Here is a 21612-nt window from a genome sequence, read left to right on the forward strand (position 1 = left end):
CGGTGAGATAGGAGGAGAGCCAGGAGAATGTGGGGACCTAGATGCTTAGTGAAGAAAGCATTTTAAGAAAAAGCAGTGTCACATGTTCAGAAATCTGAATAAGATGACAACACAGACTTGACAATTGGATTGGCAAAGTCGAAGTTAAGGTTATTGATTTTAACAGAGACAGATTCACTGTAGGGGTAGAAGTAAAAGTCTAATTGGAATGGATTAAACAGGAAGTAAAAACAATAAATATTGTTGACTTTAAAAAGGAAGAGTCAAGAAATGGGACTCTGATACATGAAGGGAGATAATGTGAATAATTTTTTTAAAATGAGATTTTTATCATATATACATATACACACATATATACATATATATTTAAATCATATATATTTAAATCATAAAAATATATATATATGGAATGACCCAGTTAAGAAATAATTGATACAGGAGAAGATCAAACTATCTTAATTTAAAAACTATCCCTGTTTAATAGGAGAGTGCTGGTGTGTAGTCAGGGGCTTAATCCACCCTGGCCCAGGTCCTGTCTTTCTCTGTTTCTTTCTGGATTTTGGTGTTATTTTCTCCTCTTGTGTTTCCTAGAGGCTAGTTCTGTGGCTGGTGGCAGTTGCAGGCTTATGTTTTCCTAGGATCATGGCCATAGAGAACTAGGAGTCTTCCCTGCCTGTTCTAGTTAGAGAAATGCCAGAAAGTAACTGGCTTAGGTCTTGTGGCCAAATCTAGATCTGTTGCTGTGACCTCCAGAATGGGGTCCTGTGATTACTTCTTTCCCCATCTGCCTACCCCAGGTGATTTGGAGTTTTGTCTCCGAAGAAGGAAGAGAGAGAAGGAGTAACCTAGCAGCCAGCCAGCCATTACAGATTAATGACCAAGAATCACTAGACTTTGAGAAGAGCAGGTAGAAGAAAACTTTGAAAGGAGCAGGGTTGAGTGGGTGGTGTCTGGCAGCATGGGTCATGTGATGTAAAATATAGCTACTCTTTCAGAACATCTCTAAGTTCCTGAAACTTGCAGTTCAAAATTTTGGACCATAAATGGATTTTCTCAAAGGCCTTTTTTGGTCCCACTCTGAATTTTACGGTAATTGAGTGTATCACTTCCTAAATAGAGACATTTTATTAAATCCCATTTTGGTATTTTAATGAAATGAGCTAATATAACTCTCACCACTGGAAACTTCCAAAATCTTCCTGGCTATTACAGATTTTTACTACTGCCTGGTACTCTTTACTTTGAAACCCTAGGTAAGTTTACCTAGACTCTTCAAACATGTCTGTATTGTTAAAGATGAGACATAGGTATTTTTAAAAGCATCATTGGAGGAGGAGAAAAGTGAATTTGAGGCAGCAAAAAGTAGGCGCTGTCTGTGCTGAGTTAGTTTGGAAACCTTGAGAAAGAGATGCTTTCTGAATACTGGTAAATTTGAGGAGTAGATGATTCTTCATGACCTAACCACTCTCAAAAGAGAAATAGTATTTGTCACACTTCAGTAATATCTAAGAATACCAACTACTGTTATACTTTATAATGAAGCTTAAGAATGTGGAAGGTTTTTGCAGTGCCATGTCTTCATACTGTACTAGAGCTCTTGTCTTTTGGGTTACTGGTGAATTTTTGCCAAATGAGGCCTTCTCAAGAGGAAAAGGAACAACTATAAAATTTAGAGAGTATATTTAAGTGAGAATATTTAAATATACTAATTTAAAGCAAATATAATTAAAACATATAAAGGCATCCAGATAATTATCTAGGAGGGTATGCCTTTATGGAATTACAAAGAGTTTTATTAAATTTTAAGTAGTTATTGGTAAAAATTTGCTGTTATCAAATATAGGAAAAGCAGTACTTTTATATGACTTCACCTGCTGTAAGAAATGGTAGTTTTATGGTTTATTGTGCTGTCTTCATTTTCTATATTTGTTAATGAAGATTTGGTAGTATGTTTTTGAAAATTCGTTTGATGTTATTATGAACATTTTCTATTTTTCTTTTTTATTTTATTTTTATAGAGATGGGGGTCTCACTGTGTTGACTAGACTGGTCTGGAACTTCTGGCCTCAAGCGATCCTCCCATCTTGGCCTCCCAAAGTGCCAGGATTACAGGCGTGAGCCACTGGGCCCAGCCCCACTTTTCTTTAAATTAATAGAATGCAAGGATCATAATTATCTAAAATGGCAAATGGGTTCAGTATTTAGTGTAGACTAAAGGCATGTATAAATTACAAATAGGTCTTATATTTGTCTTATAGAATATAAGAATTTGCTTATTTTGAAAGTAAATTGTTTAGGCAGGGTTTAGAGATCATTTATAGTTTGTCAACACTTCCGTTAAAACAAATAATCATTACTTCCTAGATAATAAAGATTTTGATTGCTTATCACATCAAATATAAGAAAGGGCAATTAATAATTTAAAAAGGACTCTGAATTTAATTATTTGTTAATAACTTGTTGGTTTGTCTCCAACACTGTTAGACCAGAGTAAGTAGAATACTTTCTTCCTTATTGGCATAGCTGGGAGCCTGGAAAAAAAAAAAAGGAAAAAGTTAAAACCAGATCGTGCCTCTGGATCTGGGAAATCAATCAGTTGCCAGAGAACAAAGAATTACCAAGGAATATAAATGGGAATTATTCAATAGGCAATTAGAAAAAGAAAAATAATCTGAAATAGGTTGAGGGAAGATTGTTGTAAATTCTAGCCCATAAAAGTTGAGAAATGGAAAAGTTTAAGTGTTTTAGTAATTTAAACTAAGGTAATCACTGTGTTTCTAAAAAGACTACTAAAATTTCAGATTATTTCCAAATGCAAACAGAGTCAAGAAAGGAATCAGTTTTCCTTTAAAGGCTAGTTTTCGAAAGGTATCATAAGTATTTTTATAGTGCTTTATTAATTTTTTGCTAGATAAACATCTTAAATCCATATTAGAAGCTTTTTCAATATTGTGGGTTGACGAGATTACATATTAGAAGCTTTACTTCTAATATTGTGGATAAGGAGCCCTTCCTTACTTTCTGGCACGAAAAGATGTTTGAACTAAATGAGTATCCAGCAACAAGTAAAGTTAGGGATTCTGAGGCTTCTTAAATACGAATACCTACAGAAACCCCAAAGTACAGCTATTCTTTCCCAGATAGACAAAATCCAAAAGTGAGTTAAGAACACAGAGCTTGACTGCCTGTATTCAAGTCTCTACATAACACTTACTAGATTTGTGACATTGGACAGGACAAACAACTTGATCTCTCTGTCCCTAACTTTCCCTATTTGTGAAATCTCACTAATAAGTACCCACCCCCCACCTTAGAGGGTTGTGCTGAGGATTAAATGAGTCAACAAGTATATAGAGTTTAGAACAGTATTTGATAGCTAATAAAGCCTAATGTTTGCTGTTATTAATATTGTTAAAAGGCTACCATACTTTCTTGGAGAAAATCACAAGCTACAAAGTAATGGAGAAGCTCGCAATTAGTAGAATTCTCTACCTGCATAATTGAAGAAGAACCAAAAGATTTCTTTTTTAAATTTTAATTTCTTAATTGAAAGTGATTTCAAATTTAGAGAAAAGTTGCAGGACCAGAGCAAATAACTCCCATATATATACACTGTGTCTAGATACCCTCCCCTCCCCTTCCAGTGCCACCATTTGCCCTAATAATGGCCTTTTATAGCCAAAGGATGCAGGGTGATGCATTGTACCCGGTTGTCCTATCTCTCTAGTCGTCTTCAGTGTGGAAAAATTCCATAATACTGCCTGGACTTTTACAACGTTGGCCAGTAATCTTCAAAAACATCACTTTTGTAGTAAATAACTAAATTAGGATTTGTTTGATATTTTTACATTGTTAGATCCAGGTTATGCATTTTGGGCTGGAGTATCACAGGAGTGATTCTTTTTATTATATCATTTTGGGTGGCACTTGGTATCATTTGCCTTATTACCAATGGTGTTATCTTTGTCATTTGATGAATATAGTGTCTGCTGTGTTTCCATAACTATAAAGGTATTTCCCCCACACCGAACAAATGTGTAATTAATACTTTTTTTTTTTTTTTGGTGGAGAGATACTTGAAGACTATTTAAAATCACATTCCTCATTTCACTTTTTAGTTCTAGCATCTATAAATGTTTTTTGCCAGACTTAATTATTGCTCACATGGTTGCTAAATGGTAACTTTTTGAATTCCATCATTCCTTCTACTTATTAGTTGGTGTTCTACTATAAGGAAGAGATTTAAACAGAGTGTATATCAACATCTTGTCCGTGAAGATGCTGGGAGATAACAAACACATATTTTGAAACTAGGAATTGGAGAAAGACTGATTCTCAAAAACTTATGAATGCTTTGAAGATTGATCTTCTGCATTTATTCACTTATATCCTATTTTATTCAGTCAGTTTTGAGTTTGTTACTATTATGATTTTGATGCTCAAATTGTCCCAAATTTAGTTAATGGGAGGCCTTTCTAACTGGCTTCTATATCTTTTTATGTCCTTTCTAACTGGCTTCTATATTCTTTAAAATATCCTTTTCTAACTGGCTTCTATATCCTTCTGTATCCTTTTTTAAGGATTAAGGATATTCTTTATTCTTTTATATATCCTTCTATATCCATCATTTTTTGAGCTTTTCCCTACTTATTGGCACAAAAAGGTATCCAGGCTCATTGTGTTATTTCTTAACCTCAATCCTGGAAACAGCCATTTCTCCAAGGAACCCTGGTTATTTTTAGCTGAATTGCTATTTAGAAACCAAGATTTGAGCACTAGGTATGTTCATTGCTACTGAGATATTGTTGTTCCCAGACCTCAGTGGACAGAGTTAAGAAACATGCACGCACCTTATATTTCTTTTTTTTTATACTGAAAATCATGAATTCACACTGATACCTGATAAACTCCAATTTCAGTCCCACACTTTGGGTTAATTCTAGCTTAACTCCTTTTTCTATTTGTACTTCCCTTCACTGACAGTGAAAACTTGGCTCTGTTATCTTACTATGTTTACTTAGTTGCTCAGTCCCTCTGTACGTAGCCAGGGTCCTGACCTCACGGGCTGCTACCTCTTTCAGGGGCCTGCCTTATGTGGGCCTCGGCCTTCACAAGACTGCCACCCTGTTGTCCGCATTATAGAGATACTAGCTACTGTTAACCTGTCTCATCCCCATGTGGGACCAGATTACTTCTGGGCAATTGAAAGACACTGAAATGAATTTGAAAATTGAAAAAAAACTTGGGAGAAAAATTGGAATGAACACTATCCAGTAGCTTGGTGTAAATGAATCAATCTTTGTGAGTTTATTTTGATTACTGAAGCACATTATTCACATTTTGCCTTTCTCATGATTCTCTGGCTGTTGACAAAGGTCCCCTATGAATGGGGAGGCTATTTAGAAATTTAATCCTTTAACCATTGTGTCAGTACTACAATTAAACTTTTCCTAAAAGTTATTTTCGCCACTAATAATATTAGTTAAACCACTGCTATGTATACCAGCTGAAGCCCAAGTTGGAAAATGTTATATACCAGGTAAATGTAGCTTAATAATATTTGTGAATTATTAGATTTTTAAATGCTAAATGCACTAGGAAAAATCATATGTAATTGAAGATCAAGCAAATTTCTGAGTACAGTTGCCTTGAAAATATTTCTACCATTGGAATTGGCTAATTTTTCTATTATTGAAGAAACCAAGGTTTACAAGTTTTGAATGTATTGTGTCTTCTTACCTGGAAGTTGTTTGGCAACTAGCAGTGAAATCTCAATTTTTAGCTGGCCTTCGATATAATAAAGAAGGTATTTATTAACTAGGCTTTTGTATTCATTTTTTGTTTAACTCCCTCTAAAAGTTAACACATTTATTACATCATGCTTTCTGGTAGTCTTGGTAATAATTCCTTGACTCTGATGTTTTATTTATTTAATCCAGTGCCCAAAGTAATTACTGTGCAGTCAGTAAATATTTGCTGGATGAAGGAATTCCAAGTTGCCTACAGAAAATCCTTTGAAGAAACTTTCAAATTCTAAGAGAAAAAAGTGTTAATAGCAGAAAATTAAAGCAAACAGTTGTAAAGCTATAATTGAAAAGCTATAATTGAAATGTTTCTTTATTGTTATACTTTGGAAAATAGCACCCTCTTCATTTTGTGAAGCTTAGTCACACTTTTGGAAGTTTGTTGTTTTATCTAGAAATGATTCTAAAAAGAATCAATGAAAGTGACATTTTCCTTGGCAGTCTTGGATAACAGAATCATTTTGTCATCCATTCACTCGTCCAATAAGTACTAATTGAGTTCCAACTATGTACCTGCCCTTCCATGTTTGTTAAGTGCCTGCTGTATTTTTGGTGTTGTATAACATGTTGGGAATATAGAACGAATAAGAAACACTGTCTGCAGAACAGCCATATGATTTTGAGACCCACTATGTCTCCAATTTTTTTATTTTTTTGGAGATGGAGTCTCACTCACTCTGTTGCCCAGGCTGGAGTGCAGTAGTGCGATCTCGGCTCACTGCAACCTTTGCGTCCCAGGCTCAAATGATTCTCCTGCTTCAGCCTGGTGAGTAGCTGGGATTACAGGTGTGTGCCACCACACCTGGCTAATTTTGTTTTGTATTTTTAGTAGAGATGGGGTTTCGCCATGTTGGCCAGGCTGGTCTCCAACTCCTGGCCTCAGGTGATCTGCCTGCCTCTGGCTCCCAAAGTGCTGGGATTACAGGCGTGAGCCACTTGCACCCAGCCTTCAATTTCTAATTTTAAGATATATCTTTGTTATTTCTCACCATCTTCATTGAACTAGGTATTGATATTACACTTAGTTTCATTGATAATAAGATTGGAGTTTCTAATAGGAAAGGTAACAAAGCCTTCCCTCAGTGTCCCCTGTACCACTGTTGGGAACAAAGCACCTTAGTAATTTTTAAGTTCTGAATGTTCAAACATTTGCCAGCATTTACCTAGTGTCTCTAAAAATTGCATGTCATTCTTGCATAATTAAAGAAAAGGAGCTCATGAGCAAAAGTGTATATTTCTCTTTGGTACAATTACTAATATCTGAACTCAAGTTCAGGGTGTGGCTTTAGGTATCCAAATATAGCATATTGCAGGAATTTACTCCATGTTACAAAGACATGCCCTGCTGACCACTGTGCAAATGAGGAGCTCACATTCTGGCACTGTTCTAAACATAAGCCTGTCTTGACTGTGCTGAGCAGCTGAGCATCTAAAGTCTCGTTCAGAAGTGACCCCAGGAAGTCTATAAAATCAGCTGAGTTAGGATGAAATGTGAAAGGCCTGAAACTTATTCAACTTTTAGATTTGAAATGTTATTATTTTCTTTCTTTTATATTAGTTTAAAAATTCTTATTTTTAAATCCCTGCAATATTGAACCTTAGGTTAATTCAGTTTTCCTGTGATAAATTATGTGTATCAGTGTAAAGAGAAACTGAGATTTTTGTAAGTTGTTACACTCAATTGAAATTGGATTTAAAAGTAGTCAATACTGGTGTACACCTGTGTTGTTTCAGAATATGGTATTTTATATAAATGTTCCAATAACACAAATATTTTTCAAACTGCTAATAAGTTTTTAGCTTCTATCAACATTTCATATAGCCAACTTTAAATATAGTTACTTTTATTAATAATGTTTAGTCTTTCTTCTTCCTGACCCCCTTGCCAAACCTTTGGGTAGATATAAAGATGTTTTCATGCTTTAAGAGAAGGCAGTATATGTTTGTAACACATACTGTTTGTAGCAGTCTGTACTGTTTTTAACTCTACTCTCCTGTCTCAGGATATCAGAAGTTGATTTCCCTAAAATACATTAATTTTCCCAAAGAAACTTTTATACCAGTTGCTTTTCTTTAATTAAAAAAATTCTTAACAAGCCAGTTGCTTTCTTAACATTAAGAATGACGTTACGAATGTTTTTAAAATCATAAATTTAGGACATAGCAGTTTTTAAAAAGTAGTATGAAAGCTATTAAAAAATGAAAAGCAGAATACATGTAATGTGTATGTTTGTTATATCCAAGGTCTGCCACAGCTGATGGTGAATTTGGCTGTATCTTGAGGTTTGAGGTTTCCTCAGAACGCAGGAGATGGTTAAGAGTTGGCCTTTGAATTCAGTGGGCGTAGTTCTAAATCCTGTTTCCACTACTTACTTGTGTGTGAATTTGAGCAAGTGGCTTAAACTCTGAGCTTCAGCTTCCTACTCTATAAACCAAGGATTATAATATTACATGTGATATCTACTTCATAGGGTTTTTGAGTTTTATGAGATGATTCATGTAAAGCATGTAGCACAGTTTCTGGAAATTGCCAACTGCTCACAAAATGTTTGGTACTACTGTTATTAACATGTCTCTACATACACAAAAATGCTTTATTATTAGAAGTTAGGTTTTCCCCCACAGTATTTAGGTGATTTCACAGATCATCTTTAAAGATATTTTGGATAGTATATACTTATATTAAATATGACAAATGAAAATTTATATGGTAGTACTTCACTAGGCTGTTTTGTATTTTTAGGCTTGTAACTTAATATAGGCATATGGCTAAGTGCTTTGGGTGCGTTGGTTTTGTAAGATTGCCTTTTACAGATGAAAGGAACAAGTAAATACATATATTTTAATCTTTTAAAGTTTATCTTTTATACTGATTTGTTTATATCAGGTTTGCTTAAAGCAAGGCACACAAATTCTCTTCTGATACCACTGTCAACCACACAATTTTAAATTGCTACCTCCACTATGTTATAAGCCTCTTTGGTTCTGTTCTGGAGCCAAAGATTCACCAGTGCTGCTTTCAAGTGAGATTTCAGGCAGACAGTATTATTTATCTTTCACACAATTATGGGATAGCAAATTGATAATTAAAAACAAAACAAAACAGGTTCTTTTATTTAAGGAAGACTAAAAGTCAGTTATACATTCAGCTAATACTTAAATGGCAACTTGATGTGTTTTCTACAGTCCTTGTCTTAGAGCAGCTTGCAATATAGCAGGAACATAAGATGTAAGCAAACAGTTACAAAGTAAGGCAGCCCATATGATGTGCCATTTGGTAGAAATAGTTAAGCAGTATAGAAATTCATGGGAGGAAGAGATTGCTTTCAGCTAGAGTATTTCATTCACTTAAACCTAGTTGTACAACTGGGATGTACCTATGCATGACTCATGTCTTTTTTGGAAGGCTGCTTCAGCCAGTTGCTTTTCTTCTCTATTGGTGGCTATTTTCACCCCTTACAATCTCTTCATCCTCCCTGTGATTAGGACCCCACTGCTGTCAAAAAGCTTTCTGCTCTTAGGCACGGTTTTCATCCCTTTTTAAGTGCTGATCCAAAATAGTGACATGGTGGTGGGACCGAAAGTAGCAAGTAGATGAGGAGAAGAAAGGGAAACTGTTTGGGTGCAGAATCAGGAACCTCCTTCTCTGTTGTAGAAATTGCCCTTTTGATAACAGCATGGGTGAGGAGTAATGAAAAGGAGAACCCTCTGTTCCTGTGAAAATCCACAAATGTATAGTCCTGCTCTTCCCTGTATTCTACCTCCCCATACTCTCTCATCTCCTGGAATTTCGGTTCCATACACCATCCTGTCCCCACTCTCCCTTCCCGCACCATCGCCTTTGTTCCAGAGCCGTGCTGTAGTTCTGAATCTCCTGGCTGTTTAAATCTTGCCTTTCGAGCTGTTAGAGCCCCTCTTCCAAGTTGTAGGAATCACCTCCATGATGAGGAACTGACATAGCTCCATTGAGCTTTTCTGTTACTCCCTCCAGGCCTTTAGTAGGCCCCAATGTATACTTGATGTCTCTAGGAGAATCCTGAGTCCATTAATGTAATTGCCTGTGGCAGATTGCTCATATATGATGTTTAACTTTGGCATTACTGTTAGTACTATATGTCTGAAAGGTTTGTTTCTATGAGAAAATTTGTTTCAAGTTTTAAACAGTGAGCTGTTCTAAATCAGCCATCTATATTAGTAGTGGACTTACAGTCAGAAGGTTAGAGTTCAATTCTAGCTCTCTCAGTTATTCTGTGTGACCATGTGTGTGATCACTTGGCCTCTCTTGGCCTAGGTTGTTTGTATAGAATGTAGAGATAATAGATATCTTTCAAAGATAGTTGTTGGGGGTTAAATGAGAATGTATGTAAAAATGTATAGTAAAATATAAAGCCCCATAGTCCCAAAGGAATGTGGCAGTTTTTTGTGTGTTAATCATGACTGTGTTAGGTAAAATAACAAGTTCCTGCCCTCTCAGAACTCATCATCCAGAGTATAAGGTGAACATGGACAATTACATTATGGTATATGATAAATCCTATGGCAGATATAAGTATAGGTGACCAAGGAGCACAAAGAAGAGCAGCTCTAATCTGGAAATGAGTGGATAGAGAAAACTTGATGAAGGAGGAAGTTTCTTATCTGAGTCTTAAAGAAGAGCGAGCCTGGCAAAGAAGGAAGAAAGGAAAAACATTCCACATTGAAGGAGAGGCAGTGGGGCCTGGGGGAACATTGTACAGAAAGCTGCAAGTATAGCTGCAAGTATGACTAGACCATAAACTATCTGTGGTACCTAATCTGATTATTAGGTCCACTTAGCTTATTTTGAAGAGGCGGTGTTCCTGCACAATGTTTAACAACTCTAGAAACAGGTTTGGTCTGAAACTTGGTTTGACCATTTACGAATCTTTTATACCTAATTAAGAACCTCGCCTCCATACACTTTTAGATTCAATATGATGATAAAAGTATCTACTTAAAAGGCTTACTACAATGATCATTTGAAATAATGTTTGCAAATCTCCTGGTATTTAATGAACACTTAATAAATGTTAGCAGTTTTCATGGCTATCCTGAAAGTTCTTAGGGCCATTCTTTCCCTCTCAGTATTCTGTAATCTACTGTTCTAGGCTAACACTTTAGCAATGTTTTATTAATAAATACCAACTCTTGTTTATTATAATAGAATCATAGAAAGAGTTTAAATGAAATTTTTCTTAGGAGTGGGGGACGGAGTCTCACTCTGTCTCCCAGGCTGGGGTACAGTAGCGTAGTCTTGGCTCACTGCAGCCTCTGTCTCCTGGGTTCAAGAGATTCTCCTGCCTCAGCCTCCGGAATAGCTGGGATTACAGGCATGTACCACCATGCCTGGCTAATTTTTGTATTTATAGTAGAGACAGGGTTTTGCCATGTTGGCCAGGCTGATCTCTAACTCTTGGCCTCAGGTAATCCACCCACTATCGTCTCCCAAAGTGCTAGGATTATAGACATGAGCCACCACACACAGCCCAGTTTAAATGAATTTTAAAGGTGGTCTAGATCAATTTTATTATCTTGCATGTTAAGATGCAAGGACTGTTCAACACACAAATCAATAAATGTGCTACCTCACATCAATAGAATCAAGGTCAAAAACCATATGATCTTTTCAATAGATGCTAAAAAGCATTTAATAAATTCAGCATCCCTTCATGATAAAAACCTTCAACAAATTGGGTATATAAGGAGCATACCTCAACACAATAAAGGCCATATATGACAAGCCCAAAAGCTGTGTGTTTTGTGCCGAATGGGGAGAAATTGAAAGCCTTTCCACTAAGATCTGAAACAAGACAAGGATGCCCACTTTCACCACTTTTATTCAGCGTAATACAAGAAATACTAGCCAGAATAATTAAGCAAAAGAAATAAATAAAAGGCATTCAAATTGAAAGGGAAGAAGTCAAATTATCCTTGGTTGAAGAGGACATGATCTTATATTTAGAAAAACCTTGACTTCACCAGAAAACTCTTAGAACTGATAAATGAATTTAGTAAAGTTACAGGATACAAAATCAACCTACAAAAGTCAGTAGCATCTCTATATATTAGCAGAGATCACTCTGAAAAAGAAATCAAGAAAGCAATCTTCTTTACAATAGGTACCAAAAAATATACCTAGAAACGAATTTACCCAAGGAAGTGAAAAATCTCTACAAAGAAAATTATAAAACACTGATTAAAGAAATTGAAGAGGATTCACAAAAAGGAAAGATATGCTTATGGATTGGAAGAATTCATCTTGTTAAAATTTCGTTACTACCTAAAGTGATCTACAGATTTAATACAATCCCTATCAAAATACCAATTATATCCTTCACAGAAATAGAAAAAAAAATCCTAAAATTTGTATGGAACCACAAAAGACCATGAATATCTATAGCAATCTTGAGCAAAAAGAACACAGCTGGAGGCATCACACTACCTGAATTCAAATAATATTACAAAGCTGTAATAACCAAAACATCATGGTACTGGCATAAAAACAGACACATGTACCAATGAAACAGAATAGAGAACCCAGAAATAAATCCATACACTTTCAACCAACTCATTTTCAGCAAAAGCACCCAAAATGTGCATTGGGGAAAGAATGGTCTCTTTAATAAATGGTGCTAGGAAAACTGGATATCTCTATGCAGAAGAATGAATCTAGATATCTACCATATGCAAAAATCAACTCAAAATTGATTAAAGACTTAAATGTAAGATCTGAAACTATTAGAAAACATTGAGGAAAGGCTTCAGGACATTAGTCTGGACAAGAAGCTTTTTGGGTTAAGACCTCAAAATACAAATGGGATTGTATCAAGCTAAAAAGCTTCTGCATGGCAAAGGAAACAATGAACAAAGTGAAGAGACAACCTATGGGATGGGAGAAAATTTGCAAACTATCCTTCTGACAAAGAGATTAATAACCAGAATATATAAGGAACTCAAACAGCTCAATAGCAGAAAAACAAATAATCTGAGTAAAAAATGGGCAAAAGACCTGAGTAGGTGTAAAGACAAACCAATGGCCCACAGGTATACGAAAAAATGTTCATTCAGCATCACTAATCATCAGGGAAATGCAAATCCAAACTACAATGAGATATCATCACAGCCCAGTTTGAATGGCTGTTATCAAAAAGACAAAAAATTACAAATGCTGTTGAAGATGTGGAGAAAGGGGAACTCATATACTATTTGTGGGAATGTAAAGTAGTACAGTTATTAAGGAAAACAGTATGGAGGTTTCTCAAAAAAACTAAAAATAGAGCTAGCATATGATTCAGCAGTTTCACTGCTGAATATATGTCTAAAAGAAAGGAAATCATTGTTCCAAATGATACCTGCACTCTGATGTTTACTGCAGCACTATTCACAGTAGGCAAGATGTGGAATCAACCTAAGTGTCCATCATCAGGTGGATGGATAAAGAAAATGTGGTATGTATACACAATGGAATATTATTCAGCCATAAAAAAGAATAAAATCTCGTTATTTACAGCAAAATGGAACTGAAGATCATTATGTTAAGCAAAATAAACGAGGCACAGAAGACAAATATCACATGTTCTTACTCAGATGTAGGAGCTAAAAAAGTGGATTTTATGGAAGTAGAGAGTAGAATGGTGGTTACCAGAGGCTGGGAAGCGAAGAGGGGAATGAAGAGAAGTTAGTTAATGGGTACAAAAATGCAGTTAGGTAGAAGGAATAAGTTCTAGTATTTGATACTAAAGTAGGGAAATTAAAGTTAACAGTAATTTATTGTGTATTTCCAAATAGCTGGAAGATAATTATAATGGTTCCAACATGGAGAAAAGATAAATGTTTGAGGTGATGGATATCTCAGTTATCCTGATTTGATCATCACACATTGTATACGTGTATCAAAATACCATATGTACTCCCAAAATATGTATAACATCAATTTAAAAAAAAAGAATCTGAGCTGTAGTTAAATAATGTGGCTATGATATTATCCTGAATCAGTGGCACAGCTGGGAGTAAAATCAGGTCTGTTTCCATTCCAGAGTTCTTTTCATTAGTCTTAGAATAAATTGCCAAAAATCGCTTTGAGACACTGACCTGTAGCACTGGCCTCAATTTCAAGCAGAAACAATATAAGTTAACATTTTAGAAGCTGGCATTTCTGTAGCTCTGCAGATTGGGAAAGATACCTTTAAAAGGAATGGTGTATCTCTCTCTGCTTGCCCTCTGATGGAAGTGCTGTTTAGCAACAGCATGTATAAAAGACCAGTGAGAGGCAGGTAATAAGGAACCAGATAATTCTTAAATGAGTAATTCTTTTACCATCAAGAATTTCTTATGTAACGAAAAATCACTTGTACCCCAAAAGCTATTGAAATTTAGAAAATGTTAAAAAAGAATTTCTTATACATACAAATCCCTGTTTCTGTTTGTCTCACCATTAAAATGTAAAATTAGATTTTCATAAGACTTGTTAATTAAACATGTTCTACTTCATTCAACAGCATCCAACAAATAATTTGTTGAGTGCCTTTATACCAAGTGCTAGGGTTAGAGTGATGAGCAGAAGACTTATACTTACTGAAATAAACAGCTGTTGAAGTAATAATCATACAAATAAGTAGTTATAGTTATTTAAATGCTGTGCATAAAAGCTACTAAGGGATTAATAATCAGGGGCCGGGTGTGGTGGCTCATACCTGTAATCTCAGCACTTTGAGAGGCCGAGGAGTTCAAGAGATCAGCCTATGCAACATAACAAGACCCTATCTCTACAAAAAAAGGAAAAAAAAAGGTTATATAGTAATGTTCAGAAAGGTTCACTTGAAGAATTAAAGTTTTAGCTGAGATGAAGGTTTAATGAAACAAAAAGGTGGAGGGATAGCAGAAAGGAGCTTATACTCAGCAAACAGCACGTACAGAGGCCCTGAAGAAGGACATAGTATGATCTGTCCTAAGAAATGAAAGACAATTAGAGTATTTGGAACAGAGAAAGCTAAAAAAAAAAATGCAAGTCCTGGTCATGAGAAGAGAAGTGAAGGTGTTTACTGAGTATCACCAAGGAAACCACAGCAAAAGGAGAAGTGAATCTCCCCCTAGAATAAACAGTTCTGTTAGAATGTTGTTTTAAAGATTCGTTGTCAAGACCACTACAATTTTCAATTTGCTAAGTAGAGTATTACTAAGGCTTGGGCAGTTTTAATATGTTCTTTTTCATTTGATTTTTCTTCCTTTCTATACTGACTTATTGGAAATTGTGGGATGACTTTGATGTGCTGAAGTGTTTAGATCAGGAATTTTCACTGTTGAACAGTCATAGAAAGAGAGAATCTTACCTTGTTTTCTTGGCTGGGGTTTTTGTGTGGGTGTGTGAGGTGCAGCTGCACCATGAGTTTTTTGGCAGTCAGGACAGGGCAATTCTCAATGCAGTTCATCTTGAATAGGAAGAAACTTAAGAGTAAAAAGTCTACTTTGAATGCACTAAATTCAGTGGAAAACACCGAGGGCCTGAACCTTCGGCTGACATCCTGTTACTTGGTTAAATGGATACAGCAGCCTCAGGCCCATGTCCAGGTTTTATGGTAGGAACACATGAAGGGGAGAACAGTCAAGGTTTTGTTTCAGTATAAAACTATCAGTTACCACATCTAGTTTTAAATGTTTTTGGTTTTTGTTTGTGGTTTATTTAAGCTTTTTCGCTAAAGAACACTTAATTAAAAAGGCAGATTCATGGAAACCTAGCTTTGCTTGCAAGTTTGAATTCACATTTTTATGTAGCTTATCAGAAAGATTTTTTCAGATTTATTTATATACAGATGGATTCCCAGATCTGCTTTTATTGCTCACGTTTTCTTCACTCTCCCTTGATCTCTTCTGTAGTCTATAAGCATAAACCCTCAAATGAAATGCAGACAGTATAGAACTATTCATTTTTAAGCACACTTACATCCTTGCCTTTGCATAAACTCATCATTACTCTTCATAAGCAGAAACGTCTGAACCGCGTCCAGTGCTTAACTGCTTGTTTATATCTTTACTGTTATTTAGTATTACTACTTTCAGAGTAGTATAAAGTTTTGTTCTGCGGACAGTTTGCCTGAGTTCAAATCCAGTCCTGCTGCTTACTTTGTTGGTTCCATTAGCTTTTTAGTTTTTAACTTCCAAAATAAAGATAATTATGTTAGAACCTCGTAAGTTTTTTTTAAGACTTAAGAAAATGCATACAAAGGACTTAATTTAAAATAAATATCCAGGAGAAGAGATGCTAGTTATTTTATTCTTGATTTAGGCCCAGTCTTCTACAATCTATTAATAGCTGTCTTTTCTGGTTGATGTCATTTAGTCTAAAGATCATCTGTATGTTGATGACTTCCTACCAATACCTCTGTTCCTAACCTACTTTTTCCTAAGCTCCAGACTTGCGGATCTGACTGCTACTCTATTATCTACACTTAAATGTCAAATGCATACTTCAGACATAACGTGTCTTAAAACAACTTTTGATCTCTGTCACTGGCCCCTGCTCATTTCCCCAATCTTTTCCTCCCCATTCTTTTCTATCTCAGTTAATGGTAGCACCCTCTGTACTTTTGGCTTTTGTTTAGCTACTAGCCCCTGTCCATTTCATCAGCACATCTTAATAGCATTATCCCCAGAATATATCCTGAATCTGACTCCTTGTTGTCATCTTATCTACTACTATCATAGTCTAAGACGATAACCCTTTCCTGTCTAGGCAGTTATGTAAGGAATGGTCTTCTTATTTCTCCGTATTTCACGATAAGACTGGACCATTTTTAGTCTTATCGTGAACAATCTATTCTCCACATTGAAGAACAATATTCTAAAAAAAGATTATTCCCCTTCTTTTTATGGAAATTAGAAAACTATCCAGAGTTCTTGAAAGCCTTTCAAGACCTAGCTCCTCTCTGACTTTCTGCCAGTCTCTCAAACACTGCTAGTTCATTCCATCTGAAGGCTTTTTTTTGCTAGCCTTTTCCTCTCTTTGGGATATTTTTTACCCATATCTTCACAATGTGGCTCCTTGCAGTTTTTAGGTCTCAGATGTCAGCTCCTTAGAGAGGCTTACCCTGACATCTTTCCTGCTTTTCTTAAGTTAATCACTATCTGAAATTTCCCTTCCTCTTCTTCCTTCTTTCATAAAGTGCCCCTCCCCAAACCCAAAGGAATTTAAGTTCCATACAAGGACTTTATCCGTTTTATTCACTGCCATATGCCCAGTGCTTAGAATGAAATCTGGTATTCAGAATGTTTTCGGTATTACAGTACTATATGGGTGGATGGCTAGATGAAAGAATGAACAAGTATGTATCTGGTAATTTTTCTACAAGCAGAAAAATAATAGATTATTTCATTCTTACAAACTTTGTATAGGTGTTTATTTTAGAATTAATCATGCTAATCTTTGTCCTAATTGCTTTTACTATCACCTCTGTTTTTGATTGTAAGGCTTTCTTCTTCTCATAGAGTGCTAGATACAGTTTTAGTACTTAATGTTGATTAAATTGAAAATGCAATCTAACATCTTTATATATTCTCTGAAATTATAGAATATGTATTTCTTAAAGCAGGTGTGTTTAAAATGCGCATTCCCATTTTATCTCCTGCAGTTCATAATTGGACCCTTGAAGACACTCTTCAGTGGTTGATAGAGTTTGTTGAACTACCCCAATATGAGAAGAATTTTAGAGACAACAATGTCAAAGGAACGACACTTCCCAGGTGAGTCTTTGTTATGCAAATGTATTTTCCACTCAGGGAGAATTATATGCTAGATGTCATTTTCCCATACTGAATCTACAAGTTACTTCCGTGGCTGAGGGCACAAAGGAAATATAAATATATCCATTCTTTAATCTTTCTAAATTATGCATTTTCAAGTTTTAATCAATTTTTCTTGTCTAAATAATCAGGCTCTTGGAAAAATTATTTCCAAGGAACATGATTTTGAGTTTCAGAAGATGGGTCAACTATATCATTTGTAAATAACATCAAGGGTCAACTTTTGACCAATCTAAGAAAAACTTTTTTATTTGATACTGATTCATTTTTATGAACACATCTACTTGAATAGATTAATGTGCATCTCTTTCTTGTGACATTTTAAATGACAATAACCATCGAATTATGGTGTCTATACGTTATACCTGAATTTTAAAAATGAAATTAATAAAAAATAGCAGCCATTTTAAAATGTATGCTACATAGAAGTACTTTATATTATTTCTTTTAACCCTCATGATTAAAATGAGGTATATATTGTCCTTCCCACTTTACAGGTTGAAAAAACCAAGTCAGAGACAAGTTAAACATTTCGCCCAAGGCAGCATTTAAACCCAGATAGATTTGATAGCAAAGTCCAGGTTGCCAATTTATCCCTTAGATGTCTGACTCCAGTTGTTTTCTAAATTTTATTTTCTAAATTATATCTAAATTGTATCATTTGCAAATACCAAATGATATAATTTAGAAATTTTAATTTCTAATTTAATTAACTTAGTAATCTTGAAAGATTTAAATGTCAAAATTTGCAATGATTCTACCAGAATTTTTTACCCTTACAAGATTGCTTCTTAAGTTTTATTTTTCCCTGGGTGATTTCCTACATCCAAAAAGACTCTAATCAGTTATTACAATCTAATCATTATATGTAATGAAATATATACATTGTGTCCCTAATCAACTTCCTTATATGCCCTATTTAGATAAGTATCCTTTGTTGCTTTGAGGTTTGTATTTTGGATCAAGTTGAAAGTTTTCAAATCTCTCTTAAATGTATTCTGAACATCAACATTAGTATTTCTGATTTTATTATACACATGACTAGAATGATGAAATTATAGGGATAAGAGTCAATTTGATAAGTACTTACTGAATATCTTTTATGTTCATGGTACAATTAGATGCTCGAAAGAAGACAAAAATCAAATAAAATATAGTTATTTTAATTAAAACAAGTTCTTAAAACAGAGTGGAACATTAAAATGAGATTAGAATTTATTTATTTATATATGTTGCCCTGGGTATGAGGAACAATAGGAATTTTCTTGTTGCCTTTTGAGAAACTTCTTTATATAACAACAACATGAAATAAAATAGGCTAATCTGTGTTTTGACAGAGTGTTATAGCTACTCATTTCCTTTGGTTAAGTAAAGATGATCAGAGATGCTTCCAATTCTGGTAAAATTGTGACATCACACACTTGTCAAGATCAACTCCTTAAATAGTGAACATGTTACTATAGAAAAACATTGTAAGTTCAGTTTTCAGGTCAGCCCATTGGAACCTTTTTTAGTGGAGGAGAAAGGAGAACAGTAAACTCTTCCTTAAGCCCCTGTTATGTAGTAATGGAAATTAGATGAGTCAACTTAAAGGGGCAATATCAATTAATTTCAATTATTATGTAAGTTCCAGAGCTCTTTGTATGGTATCTGTAGACATAAGAACTAGTTACAAGAATGTATAAGAAAATGTATTACATATTCTATAGATAGTTGGCCTACAACAGTCCATTATGATGTTTCTTTTCTGTGACATTAAAACCCTTTACATCTGCTAAAGGTAGCCAAAACTATGTTTTGTGTTGGCTGTAGTGGTTATCTTAAATCTTTCACTGTGTTTTCTGTACTCTGTAATTCTTACTACCAAACATGATAACCAAGGCTGTCTTCACCTGACATATACCACCTCATTTCTTTTCAGGCCTGTGTGGCCTTCCCTGACACCCTCACCCACTCAGGTGGAATCATTTTTACCTCTGGACTCATATTGAATCTCACATAAAATTTTATTATGTATTTTCTTTTTTACTACATCTCGTTGTCTTTCTTAGTCTATTGATAGTTTGCTATTAATTCATGCATCCATCCATCCATACATTCATTCAGCTATTATACAAACATTTATCAAGCTTCTACTTTTGGCAAGTACTACATTAGGCTTTGGGGATACAGAGATAAGACATAGTCTTTCTCTTCATGCAGTTTGATAAGTGTCATGTTAAAGGTGTAAGGGAAGCATTATACGAAAGTACCTGTGGAGAAGATAAAGGAAGGCATTTTAGAGAGGGAATGTTAGAGTTCTTTGCTCTTTAAGGTTTTATAGAAGCCTCATAGGAGTTCCTGTAATTTCTCCATGCTTAGAGAGTACTGATATCTTTCTATACAAAATGTAGTGTTTCAAAGTAGTCTTTGGAATCGTACATATTTGGGTTTGAATCCTTGCCTTACCTATTACTAATTATGTAACCTTAGGCAAGTTACTCAACCTCTCACAAGTATCTTCACCTATAAAATGGAAATACTATTATAAGGTTTTCTTGAGTATTAAGCCATTGATACAGGACCCAGCATATATTATATGCCTGTATTTATTGTCATTGTTATTATTATTAGACTTTGTGTAATAAAATCTTTACTAGCATCATACTTGGTTGTTAAGAAATCTTAGTTGAATACTGGGCTGCTTGTATTTACAGTCCATAATAAAGTGATTTTATTTCCTTATTTTACCTGTGCCTCCTACATGCTTTCTTCATAGCTAATAAAATGGTTTAGTACTTCTTATTATATAAATTCTTCTACCTACCTACCTCAATCCATGAAGGCTTTTTATTTCCCGCTTGTGACTTCAATGTACTTTGTTCAATTTTTAAACAGTTAAACATTAGAATGTTAAAGGTATAGATTTTTTGATACTTTTAAAGAAAATCAATATGATCTAAATTGAAAACTAAATTGTTTTTTAAAGTCTGCTGTAGATGTTAAGTTACTTCTGGTTTTATTATCCTTTGTGAAAGGATAATAAATGACAGAAGCAATTAATGATTATAAAATATTTTCAACTTTAGGCTGGGCGCAGTGGCTCATGCCTGTAATCTCAGCACTTTGGGAGGCCGAGGCGGGCGGATCACGAGGTCAGGAGATCGAGACCATCCTGGCCAACATGGTGAAACCCCATCTCTACTAAAAATACAAAAAATTACCCAGGCATGGTGGCACATGCCTGTAGTCCCAGCTACTTGGGAGGCTGAGGCAGGAGAATTGCTTGAACCCGGGAGATGGAGGTTGCAGAGAGCCGAGATCGAACCACTGCACTTCAGCCTGGGTGTTGGAATGAGACTTTGTCTCAAAAAAAAAAAAATAAAAAAATTTTTTTTTCAGCTTTATAAATTTCTAAATCATAGTAAGTCATAACAAAAAGTAACCTTAGAAAACACGAACTTTTTCAGTGTAGCTACCAAATTATTAACATACAGGAGTCTTTCTACAGCTAAGTTTGTACTGAAGAGGTTTTTGAAACATGTAACAAATTATTAAATCACACATGGATGAGCTCCAACAGTGATCATCAATAATATGTAAAGTATTAAATGTGTTGCTCAAATATTTAAATTTGTATACTAGAAATATTTTCATTTAATATATATATATGTGTGTGTGTTTTTCAAATAAACAGGATAGCAGTGCACGAACCTTCATTTATGATCTCCCAGTTGAAAATCAGTGACCGGAGTCACAGACAAAAACTTCAGCTCAAGGCATTGGATGTGGTTTTGTTTGGACCTCTAACACGTTAGTATTCTCTCTCACTCAGAGGATGATGTAAAAGAATATCCTGATCATCTCTGTGTTATTTGAGGAAAGAGAAAAATAAGATAGTAGGCCTCTAAGAAGAATCATCTATTACCTGTGAAAGAAGTGTAATACTATCTTGAAAGATTTATAAGATAGGATTTTCTGTCACTGAAACATGAGTGTGAAATTTTCAAAGCTG

The 21612-nt window shown here is 34.9% G+C and overlaps 1 protein-coding gene across 5 annotated transcripts in view; it reads left to right on the plus strand.

Annotated features, from left to right (window-relative positions):
* The window catches only part of STIM2 (stromal interaction molecule 2), a 163806-nt gene that overhangs the window by 113979 nt on the left and 28215 nt on the right, over window positions 1-21612 (plus strand). For all 5 annotated transcript variants that reach the window (XM_054485108.2, XM_054485107.2, XM_054485105.2 and 2 more), the window contains 2 exons: window positions 17447-17558; window positions 21295-21410. In XM_054485108.2, coding sequence (XP_054341083.1) covers window positions 17447-17558; window positions 21295-21410 — 228 coding nt within the window. The remainder of the gene's footprint in view (window positions 1-17446; window positions 17559-21294; window positions 21411-21612) is intronic.

Source organism: Pongo pygmaeus, chromosome 3 (assembly GCF_028885625.2).
Source record: "Pongo pygmaeus isolate AG05252 chromosome 3, NHGRI_mPonPyg2-v2.0_pri, whole genome shotgun sequence".
Lineage (NCBI taxonomy): Eukaryota > Metazoa > Chordata > Mammalia > Primates > Hominidae > Pongo > Pongo pygmaeus.